The sequence below is a fragment of the Streptopelia decaocto genome (genome assembly GCF_964273445.1).
Source record: "Streptopelia decaocto genome assembly, chromosome: 26".
Taxonomy (NCBI): domain Eukaryota; kingdom Metazoa; phylum Chordata; class Aves; order Columbiformes; family Columbidae; genus Streptopelia; species Streptopelia decaocto.
This window is the reverse complement of record NC_138681.1, coordinates 893,228-914,566: the sequence shown is the minus strand read 5'-3', so window position 1 is coordinate 914,566 and position 21,339 is coordinate 893,228. Positions and strand designations below refer to the sequence as shown.

General features: G+C 49.9%; 1 protein-coding gene across 4 annotated transcripts in view; it reads right to left on the bottom strand.

The window, feature by feature from the left end:
* Window positions 1-21,339, bottom strand: part of ASH1L (ASH1 like histone lysine methyltransferase) — a 34,816-nt gene that overhangs the window by 4,603 nt on the left and 8,874 nt on the right. For 2 of the 4 annotated variants that reach the window (XM_082073046.1, XM_082073044.1), the window contains exons 3-22: window positions 16,247-20,984; window positions 12,362-12,463; window positions 11,099-11,834; window positions 9,918-10,097; window positions 9,467-9,561; window positions 7,628-7,701; window positions 6,509-6,554; window positions 6,186-6,294; window positions 5,516-5,722; window positions 4,574-4,720; window positions 3,603-3,711; window positions 3,267-3,428; window positions 2,976-3,070; window positions 2,593-2,750; window positions 1,971-2,129; window positions 1,562-1,616; window positions 1,347-1,479; window positions 675-923; window positions 444-530; window positions 135-225 (exon numbers count right to left, since the gene is read on the bottom strand). In XM_082073046.1, the coding sequence (XP_081929172.1) occupies window positions 135-225; window positions 444-530; window positions 675-923; window positions 1,347-1,479; window positions 1,562-1,616; window positions 1,971-2,129; window positions 2,593-2,750; window positions 2,976-3,070; window positions 3,267-3,428; window positions 3,603-3,711; window positions 4,574-4,720; window positions 5,516-5,722; window positions 6,186-6,294; window positions 6,509-6,554; window positions 7,628-7,701; window positions 9,467-9,561; window positions 9,918-10,097; window positions 11,099-11,834; window positions 12,362-12,463; window positions 16,247-20,984 (7,732 nt within the window). The remainder of the gene's footprint in view (window positions 1-134; window positions 226-443; window positions 531-674; window positions 924-1,346; window positions 1,480-1,561; window positions 1,617-1,970; window positions 2,130-2,592; window positions 2,751-2,975; window positions 3,071-3,266; window positions 3,429-3,602; window positions 3,712-4,573; window positions 4,721-5,515; window positions 5,723-6,185; window positions 6,295-6,508; window positions 6,555-7,627; window positions 7,702-9,466; window positions 9,562-9,917; window positions 10,098-11,098; window positions 11,835-12,361; window positions 12,464-16,246; window positions 20,985-21,339) is intronic. The other 2 variants (XM_082073045.1, XM_082073047.1) reach the window with 2 other exon arrangements.

Below are 21,339 nucleotides of genomic sequence, written 5' to 3'. Positions count from 1 at the left end.
AGTTGGCTCGATATCGTCCTTCTCCGGCCAGGAGAGCCCTATCTGTGCTAACAGTAATTAAGATTTCCTCATCAAGGGGCTGTGAGAACTCGGCCGCGGCGTCACTCCCAGCGCAGCAGCTTTGCCGCCCGTACCTTGGCGCAGCAGCAGGTCGTCCCGTAACAAGCAGATGTAATAAACGCAGCCGGGCTGGGCGTAATGGGGACGAGGGATCATGGGAACCTCCTGCAGGAGAGGGAAAAAGGCAGGAAATTGTGAAACGATCAGGGCAAAACCATCCCGATATCCTTTTGGAAATCTGCAGCAGAACTGAGGCGATGTGATTAAACCTAAAGCCAAGAAGCTACACTAGAAAGTGAGAATCCCACGCCAATTGCAATATATATACACGCAAAAGTGGCTTTAGATGATAAGAATAGTAGTGAAGAGGCTCTTTTCTGTACCCTGTTCACAGCTCGAGGTTCGCACTGCTCGCACAAGTAGTGCTCCACGTCGGAATTCACGCCCATGCAGTCGCAGTGCTGCCACACCTGCAAAAAACCACACGACCCCGTTAGAAATTCCCACGTGAGGTTCCATTTACAACCTGTGTTTGCTCCAAAATATTAACAAAAACAAGCAAACGAGCTCCCCAAAGGAAACGGGGCTATTTGGCGCCACTCTCCCCGCCTCACCATGCACTTTTCGCACTGGATCATGAGCCCCTCGTCCTTGTACAGGCCGCAGATGCAGCGGATCACGTCCTCGTCCTTCTCGTGCCCGTTCTCCTTCTCGCAGACCGAGGTCTCGCTGCTGTCGGCTTCGCTGGCCGTCTCTCCCACGATCTCATCGATCTGGGCGGCCGCCTCGTGCCGAGCGCTGTAATAGGCCTTGCGGAGCCGGCACACGTCGCGCCCGGTCGGAGATTTTCTGCCGTAATATTTCTGAAGAGAAACAAAACCAAGAAACAAAGAAACGGGATTATTTTTCCCCCAGACTCGGCGTTTTCGGTGCACTCATCCTGTCTGCACGCACACTTTCGATGTCTCAGCACCAATGTGGTATCACCTGTCCATCTATCATTTGGAACAGCAGGTCTGTGTATCTTACAGGTGATGCTGGAGAACAAGGTACCTCTTCCAAAAATATACATTTCTTTAGATTGACTATTCATGCGTGTTCTTGACCTTCTATTTGTTTAACCTCAGGCTACCAGCTCAGAGTAAGTCAAAGCACGTGAATTTCTATCAATATCTGTTCATCAGAAATGGCTCATCACAAATTCTCTACAATATTCGTCTTTCATGACCTAAGGGAGGGAAATCCCAGTGTGTGCGCAGCAGTTTGAGGGCCGGAGCGACTCTCACCTCTGCGTTCCGGAAAACCTTGAGCATGTCGCCATCGAACGCTTCCACGGTTTTGTAATAGCCCGTCAAGATCTGCTTCTCGATGGTGGCGAGGTCCAGGGGGTCGGAGATCTTCTCGTAATAATCCGCGTTCCTAAAACGGGAATTGACACGTTTCAAAAGCTGCGAAAATCCACTGTGGGAACGGAGGGGCTGCTCTGGGGAGCACAACTTACTTCTTCTTCGGGGGGAGGTTGAGGAGAGGAGCTGCCAGAGCCTGCCGGGAGGAATCTGCAACAGAACACACCGTTCAGCAACGTTTACACGAGTAAAATGTCAAAATCCAGACAACTAACATTATATCTACGCTAAAAAAAGGCTTTTCTACTCTCTGAGGCCTAGGGGATCGAAACGCTTTTGCGTTTCTAGAAGCTGGTTGCTGTTATCAGACTATGCGTACAGAAAAGGAGGAGGGTTTCCTCGCAATGGTGAGCTGCTGAAAAATCCATTTAGAAGAACAGCAGCACCTGCGGATTCTGGGGGAAAAGGGTTATTTGAAATCCTGAAAAAACCTCATGTTTTTCTAGTATTTTCTATTCACAGAGTCCGTGTTCCAGAGGCTGAGGATGTTTTGAGGAGCGTCACCTTCACCTTTGTAGGAGATGATGCTGTCGCAGATTTCCTTGAAGATCTGCGCCAGGCGGGCGGCGCGGGCCACCTCGATGTTCTCCTCCGCCGCCGCCAGGCGCCGCGTCCGCACCGAGCGCGAGGTCTGGAGGGCGGAAAACTGCGTCATGAAGACATCTGTGGGAGGGCAGAACAGAACGGGCGCTCAGCAAACAGCCCCGCAGCAAACCGCAGCGGCTCTGCTGAGCCCGCAGCTCCCCGGCAACCGCGAGAATGAACCCACTGCACACCAGAACCAGGCCTGAAATCCATCCCATTTGAGGATCAATGAGAGTTTTCAAAGTCAGCGCAACTGCTGCTGTTGGTGACGCACAAATGAAGCGGAAAAACGCTTTCTAATTTCTCAATTAATTTATAACTTCTCATTCTTAAGAACGTAGCGTTAAGTGTTTCAGAGGAAAACGCAGAATCCCATAATGCAAAAAATACATCGGGAGAGCTTGTGTTTTACCCTGCTACATCAAGATAAGGGCATACACACATCCAAAAATAGATATATGTATTTTTCTCCATATGGCACGCCCTGTATGTGTTATAAAAGGTGTGTGGATCTTGCAGGAACTCTCCATGTGATTTATACCGGATTTAATGTTGCCGTCGTCCCGGCAGATCCCGTTCCAGCGGTTGTAGAGCGACGTGGGGTGGATGTTGTCGCTGACCTGCTTCACCTCCTCTTGCTTCTGTCGAATCTTTTCCCAGTTTCGGACCAAAAAGACGTGGTGTTTCAGCACAAAATTCCTGCGGGAATTAGAAGAATATTCAAGAATCACCTTCTTAGTGTAAAATTAGTTATTTCATGGAGGGAAAAGGGTATTCAGAGGTACATTTGATGTGAGCAGAGAGGAAAGAGAGCTAAGAACTGCTCACTCAGGCATTTCGTGATGCCTTATCTTACAGAAAAATCATTGTAACGTCTCCCTGACGCTCCGTGTGTGAGGAGAAGCCGCGGAGACGGTTCCTCACCTCTCTCTGTTGGACATGGGCTTCATCTGCAGCTGCGGCGTCAGCCGGGTGGGCGCGTTCACGCTCTCGCTGGGCTCCTCTGGGATGTGGCCCCTCTGGAAGACAAATCATCCCCACAGGTGGGAAAAGCTGCGCCAAGAACCCAGCAAAGCACTCAGAGAACTCCTGAGACAGCAGCTGTAGCGTTTCTTTCTAGTTTAAAGCACCTAAATATGCAGTTTTCCAGCCTGATGGCAGCAAACTGATTTTGTGTTACGCTTTTAGCCACAAAGAGTCGTCTTTCCTACTTACTCTCTTCTTCAGTTTGTGCTTTGACTTCCTCTTCTCTTTGGAGCGGCCGGGCCTCCTGTGGCTGCTCACGGCCTGACTGCTCTTGCTGGAGAGTCCGTTCACCCGCTGGCTTTTCCCACCAATGATCCCTCTGCATTTTTCAAAACCGCATTTGCAGAGTTGCTGGGTGGGGGGGGAAAGAAATTAAATAAACCCCAAACCCTTGCGATGATCTCTCAACGTTATAAAGAACCTGGTCAGCCGAGTACAACACGATAGGTTTTGTTAATCACCTTCAATGTTACAAACTGCTTGCCCCTGCTGAGTTTTCCCAAGGTCTCGCCCCCTGATCCTCACCTGTTTTTCAACGTTAAACGAATGGAAGTTGTAGTCGTAGGTCAGTTCGGTACCAGCGGGCATGTCTTTGAGCGCGTACAATCCGATCCTGTACACGCCATTGACGGACCTGCAGGAAAAACACAACCAAGTATTGCCAAGAACTGAGCAGCAAATTGTCGTTGTGCGCATAGTGTTAGACTGGAAGCAGCACTTGTGCTGTGCCCTGGGTCAGACTTGTTCTTCATTTGTGCTGTTCACTTGTTTATCCCTTAAAATAAGCTTTAAAAGCCAGAAAAGCGAATAATTCATTTACAGAGCAGGAAGTTGTGCGTTATTTGAAGCAGTCACGGCAGATCTACTGATCAACCGCCAAGATTCACTGGAAATCAAAAGCTTACACTGAACATCGTGTCTCGTTTCACAAAATGCACTACAATTAATTGCCTCTCCAATCCTTTTCTTCTTTGTGTTGGGTTTTAAAATGTAAAACTTGATGGCTCTTGCTGAAATGCACTGGAAGGAGCAGAGGATCGGCAGCTCCTGGCTGTGCTGCGCCCACAGCCCGTTCCCGTCACCACCAGCTGCCATTTCGCTGTCATTTATTCATTATAAAGTTCTCAGAAGTATTTCCTACGAGTCTGATAACACGGCACCGATAGGACAACGGTGGGCTGAAATCAGACTCCTTGTTTGAGTTGCCAGAAGAATATCCGCGTGTAGATGATTTTATGGCGTTACCGAGGCTGCAAGTTTTGTGGCGGGTTAAAAGTACGACAAACACGTTGGATTTGCCTCACCAGGAAGCTCAGATCTTGTCACCAAAATGTGAGAACATGACATTACTTCTCTTGCACAACGCAAGCACAAGCACGAATACGGTTCACGCTGTTCAGTTTGACTCCCCTCCCTGTTTTCAGATCAGATTATCTCAGACGATCTGGGTAATTAGATTGTAGAGTCTTCCCGCACGCAGGACATGTTTCTCTTACCATTTCTGCATCTCGCAGTTGGGGTTGCAGCTGTGGTTGATGAAGCGAGCCTCGTTGCCCATGCGGTAGCTGTCGATCACCATCCCGCTGTCCAAATTCAGGCAGTAGTGGTCGCTGTGGTTGTGATACTGCTCGATCATCCGGTTCCTGTGAAGCAACACAGGAACGGGATTTGGGATTGAAGAATTCCCAAAGAGGGGTTTTGATGGAGAAACGATTCTAATGGTTTATATTTTATAGAACTGTACCCCTAGAGATGGAGGAAAACCATGATTATGTACAAGCCAAGGCCACTGACAGAGCTTGGTTAGAGTTTAGAAACCTGCTCGCTGAGGGCCTGCAGGTTATCTGTGCACATTTCATGGTGACAACCTGTGCATGGAAGAGAAAATGCAAGAACCCATTCTTCGGGGTGTCTGTGTATGCATGTGGACAACAATGTGGACAACAACAGCTTCGCTCTTCCATGAGTTGGGCCGGACACGATTTCTGGAGCTGTATAGATGTATTTACGGATTAGAGCTGCCTCTTTAGCACGAGTAACAAGAGTCGGCTGCGTTCGCAGTTAGCTGTGTATGAGAAGAACGCGTTTGTCGTCTGCTGGAGCTGCACAAGCAGCACACGGCCCTCCAAAAATCTGTTATCTGATGGTGCCACGCACTTCACAAGATAATCTCTTTTTTCACTGATTAATGCTCCACTTGTGCTCCTTTCCCTCCGGCCCCTTCTGCCCTGTGCGGTTCAAATTCTGCACCAAACCATGTCAAAATTCCCCTCCTTCGTGTCACTGACAGAGCAGACGTGGCAGACGACGCGTTCCAAACCCACGGCTCATCAGAAAACCTGAATTCTGAGCCTTCTGGCGCTTGTGACCCCCAAAACATTCATTTTTCCCCCTGGATTTCCCAGCAGTGATAACAAATCCCCAAGAAGTATCTCTACCTGAATTCCTGCTCGCTAACGACTTCCCCCAGGTACTCGATGATGAACTGGCCGGCTCTGAGGGGCTCCTTGGTGCGGATGCCCCAGCCCTTCTCCTCGGCGCGGAACCGCTCCAGGCACTGCACCCACTCATGCCGCTGGATGCGCTGGTTGCAGCACTGCTCGCCGCACGGGCACGTGTTGGGGGAGCACTCCGCAAAGATCATCCTCAAAACGAATTCAGAAGGGTAAGAGTTAAAGAAAATCGACGAGGGAGTCAAAGGAAGGTGAGCGGCACTGGTTGAGATCTGTGAGACGAGGAAATTTAGATCTATGATGTGAGGGAATTTAGATCATACAAGGAAATTTAGATCTATGATACAGGGAAATTTCTATCGATGATACAAGGAAATGTAGATCCATCATACAAGATCAGAGCATCCCGACACGTAGGAAGTCAAGGAAGGGAGCCAGGAGACCTGCGTGGTTAAACAGGAACTGCTGGGTGTGCTCAAGTGGAAGAGGAGAGCTGGGAGGGGAAAAATTGAATGAAATAGAACAAGGGCAAGTGTAGAGTCTTGAATCTGGGCAGGAACAACCCCAGGTTCAGTGTAAGTTGGGGAATGACCTGTTAGAGAGCAGCGCAGGGGAAAGGGACCGATGATGCTGGAATTGTGGAGCTGGTTCTCACCTGTTCAGACAATCCTCCACGCAGCCCTTCCCGCTCTCCTCATCGGGCTTCTTACAATTGCAGGTAGTGGCCTCGTAGCCGGAAAGGGGTTTGACATCCACGTAGACATCTGGAGGAGAAACACACAAAGACCAAACCCAAACAGGGAAAAGAATTCTTGCCAGGTGCAAAAACAGAACTGATTAGCTACAATATATTAATGTGAATGAGATGGAGCAAAGAAAGCGGGGGGAGTGTCTTTGGTAAGACAAGGAGCACGGCAGAAAGGGGGGGAGCGTGAAAACTCCACTGCTAACATGTTTTACTAATAAGATTTTACTTACTAGAACGGATTTTTTTGTAAAGCGGAACATCTGGCTTTTTATACAACTAAAAGGAAGAGAAAGAAAATGTTACTACATCGCATGAGCAGCTGCTCCTCACAGGACTCAGGGAAACGTTCGGTAACTACGGAATGGTTTTGTAGTCGCTACTAGAAAATGGGTCTGAATTCTCTTCTTTAGGCTCAGACATCAGCAAACAGTAGAACTTGGGCTTAATGAGTTAACTACACAGTTTTTCTAATATATTGTTTATTTTCCCCACACTACCTGATCCAGATAACAGACCCCATGAGGACAGACCATTCCGAACAACCATGTTCTTTGCCATATTGAAAAGAAGAACTATTTCAATCTAAAGCATTTTTGGTGGAATTCCCATACGCTGACACTTCAAATTCAGCGGAAAAGAAACATTAAGGTGCTGAACAGAGCTGTGACTCCAGGTAGGGGCCACAGAAATGTAGAGTTATCTTTGAATTACAAAGAGAAGTCGGAGCCACAACTGCTTGGGAATTTGCCTTGCTGAGGTTCCATGGCTGAAAGCTGGGGACACATTCCCCCTCCAGCCTTAGATCCTTTGTTAAATGGCTTAGTGGAAACTTCTCAGGAATAAAAACAAAATAATAATAAAAGACCCTTCCTATTTTTAGGTTTGCGCATATTTAAAGCCCTTGAAAGAGAAGGCAGCCGCTCGACGGCTTCTCTCTTTTCCTCGGCAGGAAAATTTCAGCTCGCGAGTGACAAATAAATTCCACTCGGCTGGGGCCGGGCCAAGAAAAATAGGGCCCGAAATTTCTCAGCCTGCTGGCAGAACATCCCAATCCCCCCGGGCGGCTCCGCGCGGCTCGGTGGGGAGCGCGGCACCAAAATAAAAGTCTGCGGGCACATCAGCGCCGCTCGTTCCGCGGGAACCCGCGGGGTCGCTACTTTGCAAGAGATGGAGTAATGGAAACGACTCCCATTAAGTACAGATGCAAACCCTTTTTTGCCTTGTACAGCGGCAGCAACAAGAATATTCATCAAAATACAGGATGTAGCAACAGTTCTCATGTAAGAATCCCGCTGTTTTCTAAGATCTCTGATCAGAACCTGGGCACGCGGTGACGCTCCCGCTCGTACCTGGTTGTGTTTCCACTGCCAGAGGATGTCGTAAGGCAGCTGGAAGTCGATTCGCTTCTGTCTGAGATACTTTCCTGCAAAAGAAAAGGTTTGTGAGTCGCACATGCTCCTGTTTGTAGATCCCAAGAGGCCAAAGGGCCTCTCGACGGCTCGAAGTCACAAAGGAGAGGAGCAGAACACTCCCAGAGCATTTTGTGTGTTGGTGCGAGCACAGAGAATGCATACACCTTAAAAACACCCCGAACCAGCACGTGTGTGCCGTGCAAGGTGCTCAGTCAGAACAATGCACTCGAAGAAACTGAATTAGTCTGGAAAATAGTACCCAAGCCTCTTCCTACAGCCTTTACCAAACGAGACTTAATTCAGACTTGGCAAACGCATTTCTAAACCTTTCAGGAAGGCTTGCAGGTCACCGGTATGTTCAGCAATAAGTGAAACTCGTCTTACGCAGGAGTTACTGCTTTCAGTGCAGATTTATTCTATTCTAAAATCTACCATCACTCCTCCAGAAGAAGAAAACCGCCCCATTCCACACGTTGTTAAGACAAGACCAAGCGCTAGGTTAGCTCGAGCAGATTAAAACCCGCTCTTAGCGGTTCTGTTGTCACGAGATCGCAGCGAGCAGTGACCAAGGACGAGGCGTCAGCCCCACGGCCAATTCTCCCTGTTTTTCTAAACGTTACCGAGCGCCTTTACATTTGGGGTTTCAGTAAATTCACACGCTTGCCCTCACCGCTGGAAAAGGAAAACTGGAATGGTTTCCTTCCAATTCACTCCTAAATCACTTTGCATTTTCAATGCTTTATTTCTCCGTAGCAGGTTCCAGGAAAGAGCTAAATCTGGGGGATTTGCTTTCACTCCTATGACCTCAGCGGCGAAACAAAAGGCCCTTTCAGGTCCCTCCAGCCCTCGACAAGTCGGCACTGGTGCGGAGCCCTAAATTTCTGTGGTTAAATGGAGTAACCGAAGCTTTATCTTCATTGCAGGAGCTCATTCGTGGCCGCTACAATAACGAAAAGCGAGGTCGGGGCTCTGCGACTGTGGCGCTGGAAACCGAGCGTCCCGCCAGGCGCTTGGGTCACATCACGGTTATATGGCCCAACTCAGAAAGGAACCAAGCGAGGCCCCATTTCCGAGGATTTCCACGAAGAGCTCCAGCTGTGAAGCGTGTTCCCTGCGGTCACCGCTTCAGGCAGTTCCACCTCTCCACCTGCTACGGCCTCTGCAAAGTCAAACTTGTGCACCGGGCAGAAAATTCCCCTAAGGAAGACAAACCAACCGACCGTTTGCGTTTGATGGGACAAATATTGATATGGAACAAGGTGGAATTTCCCAGATTCTTTTGGCACGATGGTACTTGAAGGAAAAAACCCAAAAAAGTCATCACAGAGTTTAAAAGCTGAAACAAAGACCTGCAAAATCAGTCAGTCGTGGTTTGTGCTGGGCAGTGACACGAGCTCCACGACAGACACCACAGAGCGCATGGGGAATGCATTGCTGCTGGCTTTGCTTTTGAGGTTAAACGAGCAGCCATAACCATCCCTGGCTATTCTACTGCAGTATCGGTTTGAAAAGGAGACTATTGTACTGCGTTTAACTTACAGTAGTTTTAAACTACACTGATATTTTCTTACGGTGAACAAGAAATGAGAAGAAAGTTCACGTAGTCAAACTTTTGCACCAAAACCCACAGCTGAGTGTGAGGTTTGGTAACGTTCACGTGCTGAAAGACACGAGTGACCTGGCCAGGTGGTAACATAAAAGGAAGAAGAGAAAAAAGGGAGAGAGCGAAGCGCAAACAGTATTTCCGTGTCACCGAAGCACAGGTGAAGGACCCACCGACGTGAATGGGGGCCGGGAACAGGCCGTGCTCGTGCTCCCCAGGCGTGTACTCCAGCTTTTCCTTCTTCAGCTGGATGAGGCGGCTCTTGGGGCTGCGGACGACACAGGAAAGAGAAAAATCACATGAAGGAACACGTGCCGTTTGCAAAACTGCATTGTCTGGTTTAATCCAGGCACGGATGCACCGCAGCGCTCCGGAAGACTTGGAAATATTCAATATACCGATGACAATTATATTGAAGGCTGGAACAGCGAGTTAAATCAGCAGTAAACTTCATCATCAAAAAGTGAGGATTGTTCTGCTGATTTCGATTTGTCAGATCATATTGTAAATTTCCCACAGGCCTGACCTGAGTTGCTGGTTTTATTTCAGCTCCTCTTTGTGGCTCTAGTTACAAGCTGACGGTTTCCACTGGGATATTGGTTTTTGGGGGTATTTCTTACTTACTCGGCTGTTTTGTAGACGTCGGAATAGAGCCCGGCCTTCTGGTACTTCTTTTTTGGGGGCCGCGGGGCCTTCTTCTCCCGCTGGGTCACAGGCGGCAGAGGCTGCTCCGCGGTCTCAGCTTCGGGCGGTTTCCCAAGGGCGTCGTGTGGACTGGGAGGTTCCGCTGCTGCCTCAGAGAAACTGCAAGAAAAGGAGGGTTTTGGATCATATTTCTTTATTTCTCTCTGGAATACGGTCAGCAGGGAGAAAACACCCGTGTTGCTGAATGACTGAAGTCTCAGCTATTTAACAAAATGCAATTCAACGATCACGACCAAGCGGTGGCAACGCATCATTGTAAAAAACGGAGGATCCTTTTATAGCGCTGTTGTTACTACCAAAAGAATGTTATTTGTACTGCTCGTGTTTATCCCGCGGAGCCTCAGCTGAGTAATTCAGAAGGTGGCTTCTGCTATCGGTTTTTGTGCTCTAAAAATAGGATGTGGTGAACCATTTCTCAGCCACATAACACACCCCTTGAACATGTGGTTCCAGCAATTCTGCGAATCTAAGTGCCTGTATTACAAACATAAACAGGTGGGTATTCTTCAGAACTGTTCTGCAAACACACGCAAGGGGATTTCTGGAAGGATTTGATCTGTTTGTATCGAAGACGCTGGAGATCAGAACATGACGACTGGAGCAGAGACGCATTTCTGGGGTGGTTTTTCCTAGGCAGGGCCTGCACTCTTAGCTCCGCTCTTACCTCCCCGCTGCTTTGGTCTTTCTCTTTATCTGCTGTGTATCAACTCATCTCACCCCACACTGTGCTGCTTGTGCGTATTAGGAATGCACATGAGTCACGCTCATTCCTGCGGTGCACGGAGCTCTTACAGCTCCTTGTTCTGCATGTGATGAAGGAACCATTTTCTCCAGGATATTTCATCAGCAAACCTGTTACCAACTCAATATTCTTCACAAAGTCATCAAACTTGCTTGAGACACAAGCACAAACCCGACTGTTTGAGGTGACCCGACTCCACACATTTTGGGGTGTGTTCAGGAGCCTAAGACCCTAAGGATCCTTAAAACTCAGACGCTGGTTCCCTCTGAACTGAAACCCTAAATAAAAACACACCATGAGCAGCGCTCCGAAGAGCAGGATTAATTCACAGCTTGCTGAAACTAAGGGAATTAATTACCTCTTATTGCTCTCCTGCTCGTCTTCCGCTAACGACTTTTGCCGCTTCCTGGCCTGTTCCTCCGCGAGCCACCTCTTCCTCTTCCAGCCCTTGCGGTGATCCGGGTTCAAGTTGACGCTCTGCACGACGGCTTCGATCACGTCCGTGATGGTGTCGGGTCCCAGGTGCAAGGGGCTGCTGCTCTCGTCTCGTTTCTCCAACTCCTGGCTGACCAGCCGGGCCGCCTGGAACGCCTGCATGGAAACCACCGCCTGCAGCGGGTATTTGCGGGGCCTCCCCGGCCTGCGCTTCACAAAATTATTCCCAGTCCGCGCCTGCCTTTGCAGTTTTTTGGCTTTCAGGATTTTATTGACGTGGTCGAGATTTTTTTTTGTCGCCAGGATCTTGTTGTAATTGCACATTTTGCGCGCTTGGCGCTGCATGGCTTCCACCACGCTCCTCTTGAGGTGATGCGGGGAGTAGGTGTCCGGGAGCCTGTCCGCCAGCAGCGAGATGTTGCTGTCGCTGCCGGGAAGGGCCGGGGCTCCCAGCCCGTCCTGCTTGCCCAGCGCCCGCTCCCGGTTGTGGTTTCGAGCAGGACTGGCTGAGGGTGCAACGGCCACGTTGGCCATGACGGCTTCTAAGGTTTTGTCCAGAGCGCTCTGGGGGTCGTGCTGCGCCATGCGCTGCAACAAACCGTCCACGGGGTCGTCGGCGCCGCTCGCCAGCCGCGCTCCCCGCGTCGGGGCTCCGGCCCCTGCAACAAACACACACGTTTAGAGTGAAAGGGGCTCGAGACGCGGTCAAATAATCAAAGCAAGTTGGAATTAAAACATCACAGTTGGATATACCGACAGCATTTGGTATCTTAGAACTGCCCTGAACATTCAACAACGCCAATTTCTAGAACAAGTTCTAATGGGAAAGGGACCTAATGATGCAAAATTGGTCAATGTTATGGACTTTTTTGAGTAGGTAAGTCAAGCTTGGAGGAATTAATTTATTAATCTAATTAATTGATGAACTGTAGTGTTGAGGGTCTTGCTAGCATTAAAGCATTAAGCTTCACAAAGACTAGTTCAACTCGGCGAGGAACCAAACTCCGTTCTGCTGCAGAAATGGCTGCTTCTACAAGCACCAGCTCAAGATGCCCTGTTCTACAGCCCAATTTGTGGCATTTGCACCCTGAAATATAAGGGAAAAAGCTCCGTGTCTGCTGCCTGCAGTAGTGCGGGCCCCGGGAAAGCGGTTCTGAACAGAAGCCAGTATCCAGATGCCACTCGCCTGTGGAAGACGCGCTCTCGGACGTCGATCTCTTCCGGGAAGGGCTGCAGCTTGTGCTCTCTGGCTGTCGCTGGGGAGGTTTGTCCTGCGTCGGCAAAGCGCCTGCAAAGCACAAAAACCAACAATTATTTCAGTCCAGCAGCGCCAACATAATCAACAGTCGAACTGAGGTGACTCTGGTTTAGCTTTAGGAACACTTACTACGGTGGAGAAGGATGGAAATGGACCAGCAGAGGGTAGAAACACAGGGAGGACATGGCTCAAAATAAGTAAAAACCCCCCAAAACAGAGAGACAACGGATCTTGTCACAATAACAAAAAATAGTATTTTGGTTTCGGTCGGCCATGGCAAATACATCAAAATTCCAGGGTGTAAACAAACGACAGATTATTATCTACAAACAGACATTACTGGATTTTAGGTGCCTGCAGAACATGTTTCGCTGGGTATTCAGCAGCACAGCGCTCGCTGTTACCAAAAATCATTAGATATTGGCTTATCACAGATGACATCCAGCAGCGGCGACCACACTTAGTGCTGCTTGCGCTCAAAACCGCTTCCAGAAGCTCTAGGAATCTCACAACCATTGAAATGTGAAGTGGCAAAACTGGCAAAGCCGCATTTGCCGATAGCGAGAGGAGTTTCCAGGTGTTGCGTGTGATAAGTTTGCTCGGCGCTGCACCGTCAGTTCTGATCCTCCTCCACTGACTCCGGAGAAACGAGACGGCAGGTTGATGAAGTTCCGCTCGACATCAAGGCCGCAAATTAGTGCCCACGCAAACAGGCTTTTGTGTCAATAGAGACGCTGAGGTACAAGACGATGGGAGAATCCAAGTGATTTCCTAGAAATCTTGAGGAAAATCTCCTTTGAGATGCTGTCTTGCCTCAAAATTTGCACTTTCTTTTAAATCATGGATACTATTATCTCACGGTGTAAAACCTAAGCTACATTTGATTGATAGAAGAAATAATATCACTTTTCCAAATATTCTAACTACTCGACAAGGCAGGTCGATGGGTTTATTTTCCATTATTTCTCAACGAGGGCACAATCCTGAGGCTGCTGGACGTTGGCTCAAGTCGCAAATCCCATTCCTGGTGAAGATTTTCGGATTTTTCCGCATGGCATCGTGCTGGGGGCTCTTCAAAGGGGCTTCTGTTCCTCCAACGCACAGGTTGAAACGGCTGGAGCCAGGGGGGTTGGGCTCTGCTCCCAAGAAACGAGCATCAGGATGAACGGAAACGGCCTCAAGTTGCGCCAGGGGAGGCTGAGGTGGGAGATTTGGGGTGATTTCTCCCCAAAAGGGCTGCAGGGTGTTGAACAGCGCAGAGTCAGCGGCAGTGGCGCGGAGCGGCCGCCAGGGGGCGCCGCTGCCCCGGGCGCCCAAGCGTCGTTTGTTTCGCGTCCCCGCGCGCAGCGGATGCGGGAACGGCCCCGGTTAACGGGGAGAGCGGGGCGGGAACGGCCCGGTTAACGGGGAGAGCGGGGCGGGAACGGCCCCGGTTAACGGGGAGAGCGGGGCGGGAACGGCCCGGTTAACGGGGAGAGCGGGGCGGGAACGGCCCCGGTTAACGGGGAGAGCGGGGCGGGAACGGCCCGGTTAACGGGGAGAGCGGGGCGGGAACGGCCCCGGTTAACGGGGAGAGCGGGGCGGGAACGGCCCGGTTAACGGGGAGAAGGGCTGAGAAGAGTGAGGCTGCAACAGAGCACGGTGCTGCAATGGAGCGTGTGGCACTGCAACAGGGTGCACGGTGCTGCAATGGAGCGTGTGGCGATGCAACAGAATGCACGGTGCTGCAACGGAGGACGTGGCGATGCAAAAGGGTGCATGGTGATGCAACGGAGAGCGCAGTGCTGCAACGGAGAGCACGATGCTGCAACGGCGGGTGTGGTGCTGCAATGGGGCATGCAGTGCTGCAACGGAGAGAGCAGTGCTGCAACAGAGCGCCTGGCCCTGCAACGGAGAGCAAGGCCGGGCTGCAGCTGTGGCACCAGATCGTGACCGTGCGCCTCCAACTGCTCCTTGGAGTTGTAGGTGGAACGAAGGCTGGAGAGACTTTTCCATGGCTCCGATCCCCTCGGAACGGCTGATGTTGGTTTTTCTTCCCTTTCCTTCCAGGAACTGTGAGCAGCTCCTGCTAAGCCATCGGTTGTTGGAAACAACGCGCAGTGTGAAGCTGTAGAAGTTCACTAAAGGCCGCTGGGACGGCAGAGGAACAGGTGACAGCGTTCTACAAACATCTCAGAGACAAAACATTCCATAGGGGATACTTCTGAAATAAAATATCAGGAATATCCCTTCTGGATCACGCAGAACCATTTTTAAAAGTTGGTCTTTGACTACTCGTTTCAACTGCTCCGATTCAGCGTTTCCTCGAGGATGCACCTCAATTGGATTTGGTTTCATACAGAAACGATCTTTAATGCACCCCAAGTTTTCTTCTCCACCTGCACTGTTTTCTGAAGTGCACAAACACATCCAAGTCTTTCCTGGTAATGGTTTCAGAGTCACAATCCAGCTCTGCAGTTAAAACCAGAACGCACCATGCAAACGGAACCCTTGGAACTCCTCTTGCGCGGCTGGAGGAGGAGCAATCCCGTGCATTTATTGCCATGTCCCCCCGCCCCGAGGACTTTTACTAATATGAAATACCGCGAAGTAATATGAACATGTAAAAACAAACCAGTCGCTTCCAACTGCCCTTATAATAAAGCAGCAAAATGTAAAACCTCCAAACGCCAAAAGAAAACGCAGAGGAAAAACCCTTTGGTACGGAGCAGGGAGGCGGCAGGAGGCACCGCAATGGGAGCATCACAAGGGGGAAGATGAGAGTAAGGAATGCACTTTATTAATTATTCGTGTTATTCACTACTGGGTGGTTTGCTCTGTGAAATCTTAGTCACGAGTGTTTTTGGAGAAATGATTTGAACGTGAAGGGAGAGCGTGGGCAGGTTCTGGAGGGGGAGGAGAAGCTCTCAGGCTTCTTTATCCAGCAACAGAAGGAGCACGAGCCGCTCTTGGGCTTTCGCAGGTTCGTCTTGTGTGACACGGTTTCCCTAACGTGCCCACGGCAATTAAAGAAGCGGATAAATGTGAAAATCATTCCCGCAAACACCTGGAATAACGAAGTGCAGCACGAAGCGCCACTGAAGCCAGTAGGGAAAGCGATTTGTACCACAATGTCTTCAAGTCCTAAACCTCACGTTAGATACATTTCAGAGCAGAGGGCTCTTCCCAACCCCCCGGCAGCATCGTCGTGATTTTCTGTGCAGCTCTGCCTGGGTTTTGCTGGAGGGTAAGACGCGTTTCCCAGCTCTGAATAACCCGGCATCGCAGGTTTTGCTCTCGGGCGTCCCCAGCAGCACTCAGTGACTGCTCGGAGGTGTCGCGAGCGGCCTCGAGTCAGGGAGCAAAAGTTTTATGGCAGTAGAGGTTATCAAAATAACTACAACAGAGTTAGAAAGGAGAAAGGAAGCATTTTCTTCAATGGCAATGTTAGCAGCTGGTCTAAACGCAAGCAACCGAGCTTTGAAACAGAGAAACAAAGAGAAATTTTAACTCATTTCTCCAGGAAAAATGGTACGGGAAAAGACCTTTTCCTAAGCAAGCATCCTTAGTGTATCTTTATAACAGAGCAAGAAAGTGATGGTGGGAAGGGGTCCTTTAACAAGGAGACACTGTGAATCTGTCCCAAACGCTACACGAAAGTTGCTTTAACAGAACAGAGACGCTCCCGCGCAAAAATTCAACCACAATTCACCAAAATCCAACCTGGAAGGGTTCCCAGAGCCAAAGCGACACCTGCCCTCCGTTTCTAGCACATCTGTACAACGTAAAGCAGCGAGAGTCGCGGGAAAGCGCGCGCGGCGAGAGCTCCCTTACCTGCCAGCGGCTGCAGCGCCTTGTCGCTAGAGGGCAAGGGCTCCTTTCTGAGGGGGCGGTTTAACGCGTTGTCTTGCGTGCTGAAGAGTCCCGGGCTGTCCGTTAATTTTTTCCGGCCGTTGGCGCCCGTGGAGTTTGCGACTCTGCAGCTGCCTATTGCACTTGTGAAAAGGTTGGTGTGCTCGTCGCTGCTGGGCGGCTCGGAGCTCGGAGTGAACCCCCCCAGGGACAGAGCCGGGGAATTGTCCGAACAGTCAATCTGGAGCGGCGTCTGCAGCCCCAGCGCTAAGGAATTAGACTCCGAAGGCTCCCTCCGTACCCACTGTTCGTCTCTGCTTAGCAAACCCTTGGAAGGCGACAGGTGTGGACACGACATGTGACATCTGTGTTTGTCCTTATGTTTGTACCTCTCCCCGGCCTCCTTCCCAAACCTGTAGCGCTTCAAGGACTCCAGAACCGTTCTAGAGGAGCCATTCGCCGCCAGAGTGTCCATGGAAACCTGCGGCTGTTCCGAAGAACGGTGCTCGCGGTGTTTATGGCGATGCCTGTGCTTGTGTTCCAGCATCCAACCGTAAGCCATTTCGGGCGGAACGCTGGGGTACGTGCTCATGGACAAGAGCGGAGTCCGGCTCGTCGTGAGAAAAGCCTCCTGGCGTAAAAGTTTATGCTTCTTCTTGTGGTATTTGGTGGGGTTGAGAAGCAAGTGGCCCGTGTGCATGTAGGAAGGTGGTGGGAGGGGGGTAGTAAAAGAAGGAGAGGGTGGAGGAGGATAAAGAGTCGGGGGGTACCTTCCGTAATAGCCTAAGCCGATGGGAGCGGCTGCGAGGGGAGAGGGAGAGTAAGGCATGCCGTACGAGGGGTAGAACCCGGTGCTGGAGAGAGGAAAGCTCAGGCTGTGCATGAACGGCATTTCTGCCATCGCCTCGCGCATTTTGGGAGGCCTGCCCCTCTTTTTCTTTAAATCAGGTTTCCTAATGTAGTGCAAAGGATCTAAAGGAAAAGTAGGATGAGTGTAGAAGCTGTTGAAATTTATCCTGAAAATGGTAGGCAGTAAATCTCGCGGGATGAAGTGGTGGCTTCTGTGGGTTATTCGGATTTCGCTTAATCGACTTATTAATTCTTCTAATTCGGCGAGGAAATCCGGGTCCTGCCTGCCTCGAAGCTGAGGGTACTTCTTTTTCCTTTTTCGCTTCTGCCTCTTCATCTTGTCATAACTGAGGTAATCGTGACTGCGGCGCTTGCACTTGTGTTTATGCTTTTCTTTCAGGTTACTCAGCACGGTGGAAGTTTCGGGCGGGATGAGGGAAACGTGATCGAACGAATGCCTTTTCTTCTTCTGCCCGCAGAATTTCTCGGCTCGATCCGAAGTGCTGTTGTTGTCCGTTCCTATCCCGCTGTCGCTGGGAATGGTCTCGTCGCTGTGGGACTCGCTCACCGGGGACGGAGTGGCCTCTTTGAGCGACGTCAGCTCGCTCAGGTGAGAAGGAGAGTTTGGCAGCAGCGTTGGGGGAGATAATCTCCTCCTTCCCTTGGCGGCTTTTTTCATGGCGAGGGTCTGGACGACGCTCCCTTGCCGGGAGTGGATGTGTAAGTACGGCACCGAGCTGGGCTCGATGAAGCCCGCGTCGCTGCCCGCGGGGCTCTGGCCCCCGCTCACCGCGGACGCCTGCGAGCAAACCGGGGACGGAAGAATCTCGGAGTTAGTCGTCGGTGAAGGCAGCAGATGGGGAAGAACTTGTCCTAGTGACGTACCCGGGATTTGTTGAGCCGACTTCTCAAGAACTGTCAGACCGGCGGAGCTGCCGGTTAAAATACCGTTCAGGACAGCTTTAGGCTTCCTGCCTCTCCTTTTTCCTATATAAATGGTTCCTTTCTTGCTGACATTTATTTGCTGGCCTAATTTCGAACCAAACGTGGCAGCAAGAGTCGACACTGTGTTGTGGAGTTTCGATTGCACTTTCCCTTTGTTATTTGGTTCCACTGTACTAGACAGAATCTGATTCAAAAGCTTCTTTCGCTTCAGGGTCTTCATTTTATTTATTTTTCGGATAATTGTTTTCATTAACTGTCCGTTATTTCTCTTGGCGACCTTTCTGTCCGAGTCTACTTCCAAATCAGTCATACTGCAAATGGGAGGTTTTTGCACTTCTTCTGGCCCTCGGAGCTGGTCCTTTCGCTCAAAAAAGTCCCCGCCTCGGTGCTGATCGCTCTCCGATTCCATCTTGCTCGAGTTATCTGTTCCAATGAAAGGTGCCACAGAAAGAATAGGTGGCTTCATTTTAATGGATGACCTGATCTGCCTTTTAGGTCTCCCTCTCTTCTTGGGAAAAGCTTGTCCTGCTAAGCTCTGTTTTAGGGAGGGAATTTCTACTTCAGGCTGCAAAATCGGAGGTTCTTGCTCTTCTTTCGACTGCATCGAAAAGACTTTGGACGCTGGGATCTTTAGAGTTCTTTTGGGAGGACCTTCGAGCTCCGGCATCTCCTTGGATTTTGGTCTTCCCCTTTTGGGTTTATACATATCAGGTAAGAAATCGTCGGACATACACAAACCAGAGGGTTGTTTGTGAGCGCTGTAGAACTTTGGAGTTTGCTTGTCAGCCTCGGCTAACAGCGCCAGGGACTGTCCGCTGCTCTCGCTCAGCTTTGGCAACTGATGCTTGACAAATTCGTGCTCCACGAATGAAGACGATCCTATGTTTTTCAAGAATTTGGCCTGCTCCAAGTTACCGCTCGATAGTGCACTGTAGGAAATATTTTTAAAAAGCTCTGACCTTTCTAGTTCTAGACCTTTCGGAGGTCGACAGGCGGTTCGTGACACCACCTTAGTCCACCGTGGCTTCCTCCCTTTCCTTTTCTTTAGAGGTTTGGATTGCTGAGTAGCGCTCAGGTTTTTTGCTCCTTGGCAGGATTTATCCGATGCAGCTATCGCATCGATCTTTAGGAACTGCTTGCTGCTTAACAAGCTCGTAAAACTAACTACTGAAGGGGTGACAGTAGCATGGATGTTTGTTTCAGCTGCCAAAATCGGCTTTTTCCCTGTAGAAGGACTAGTTCTTGAAGTTTCTACGTAAGCAGCTTTCGAATCATTCAGATCTTTATCAGCACCTTTAAAATCAGTGCTCAGAGCGTGGTTCAACGTTCTGTTAATATTGAGAAGCGTACTGCCAGAGGAAAACTGAGTTTTGCCAATCTGGTCTGAGATGCCTTCTAGGAGATCCGCCGTGGAACTCAAATGCAACGCGCTGGACGCCAGCGTCGCCGAGAGGCTCCTGTTCAAGGTGGTAACAGACACCGTGGGGGAAGGCGACGGGAGGTTTCCCTCTCCCACTGCACTGAACGGGGACTTTGCCGTCGAGACGTCTGAGGCGCCTCCTGTTCTGAAGTCTGGCGAAGTGCAATATACTGGAGGCTGTTTTTCGTGCTTCGACGTTTCGTAAATCCCTTTCTCACCGGTTGAGTAAGCATCCTGTGGAACGCAGATTCCTTCACTGAACATCTCCTTGCCTACATCAGCAATTTCTTTCCGAATCGAAAATTTGTCCAAGATGCTTTCTTTACTCTGTCTCATACTATGCTTCTCAAACGTTTTGCTAGTGGTATTTTCCTTCAGTAAATCTGTAGTCTCATGGCTTTCGAGGCTGCTGAGGTCTGAACTGCAAGGAAGGTCAAAGGGCTCCGAGGAGGGCAGGAGAGCGTCTGCTTTCAGAGCTCCAGAGTCCTTGTTAACCAAACCCACCGGATTGCCCATTCCTGGCGGCTTCTTTCCAGAGTCCTTGCTCACCAGCCCCACCGGACTGCTCATTCCCGGCATCTTCCTCCCGCAGTCCTTGTTAACTGGTCCCGCTGGGCTGCCCATCGCTGGTGTTTTCCTTCCGGAGTCTTTGTTGGGCAGAACTGTCGGATTGCCAGTTCCCAGCATCTTCCTCCCCGAGTCCTTGTTCACCAGTCCTGTAGGACTACTTATTCCCAACAATTTCTTCCCGGCATCCTTGTTAATCAATCCTGTTGGAGCGCCAATCCCCACCGGCTTCTTGACAGGCTCTTTACTAGTCAATCCCGCTGGAGCACCGATGCCCAGAAGTTTCCTCCCAACATCTTTGCTGATTAATCCCACCGCGGAGCTGGTCACCGGCTGTTTCTTTCCCAAATCCTTGTTAACTAACCCAGTTGGGCTGCTGATCCCTGGCGGCCTCTTCCCGGAGTCCTTGTTAACCAGGCCGATTAACGGGCCGATTCCTTGTGGCTTCTTCCCAGAGTCCTTGTTCACCAATATGGCTGCGCTACCGATCCCTAACGGCTTCTTCCCTGAGTCCTTATTCACCAAACCAACTGCAAGACCAGATCCCGGCAATTTCTTTACCAAATCTTTATTAACTAACCCACTTGCCGTTACGGTTCCAGGCAGCTTCTTCCCAGAGTCTTTCAGCAAACCAGACGCGGTTCCGTTTCCAGGCTTCTTCTGCTTTGTTTTGGAAGACTTTGAAGGGGGACAAGTTGCGATAAGTTGAGCCAATTTTTCTGTTACAGTTGTCGCTCCGTTAATTTGTGTTCTATCCTTTAAGTCAGAATTATGGCTACTGATAAGGGTCGGAGGAGATGACTTTATATAATCGGTCATTTCAGAGTGCAATGGGGGAACTTTCTTAGCTAAAGGATTTGTTTCTACTTGTATACCTTCTTCCACACGTAATTCAACTGTTGCAGCTTCTCCGGCTTTCTTGTACGACTTTGAAGGGTCCTAGAAGTTAATCATAAAAACAAAATCTTTAGGAACAGAGCACAAAGACCCTCTCTGAGTAACACAGTATCTCTTTATGTTGAGATGATTAATACCCGCTTTTGATAACGGGGTAAGTATATAAACACATGCTTCGTGATCCTATTCATTTTCAAGCAAATGTGTTTCAGTGGACACGTCAAGGCTTTTCTGATGTTAAGGAAACCCAAGCTCACTCCCAGTCCTCAAACATAAACCATTTAATCTGTCCCCCAACGATAAACATTATCCAAAAATACTGTTGCTGTTTATTTTAAAAACCCATTAACACTGGGCCAGCTATTTATAGGGTGACAGCACTTGAAGACCTCACATG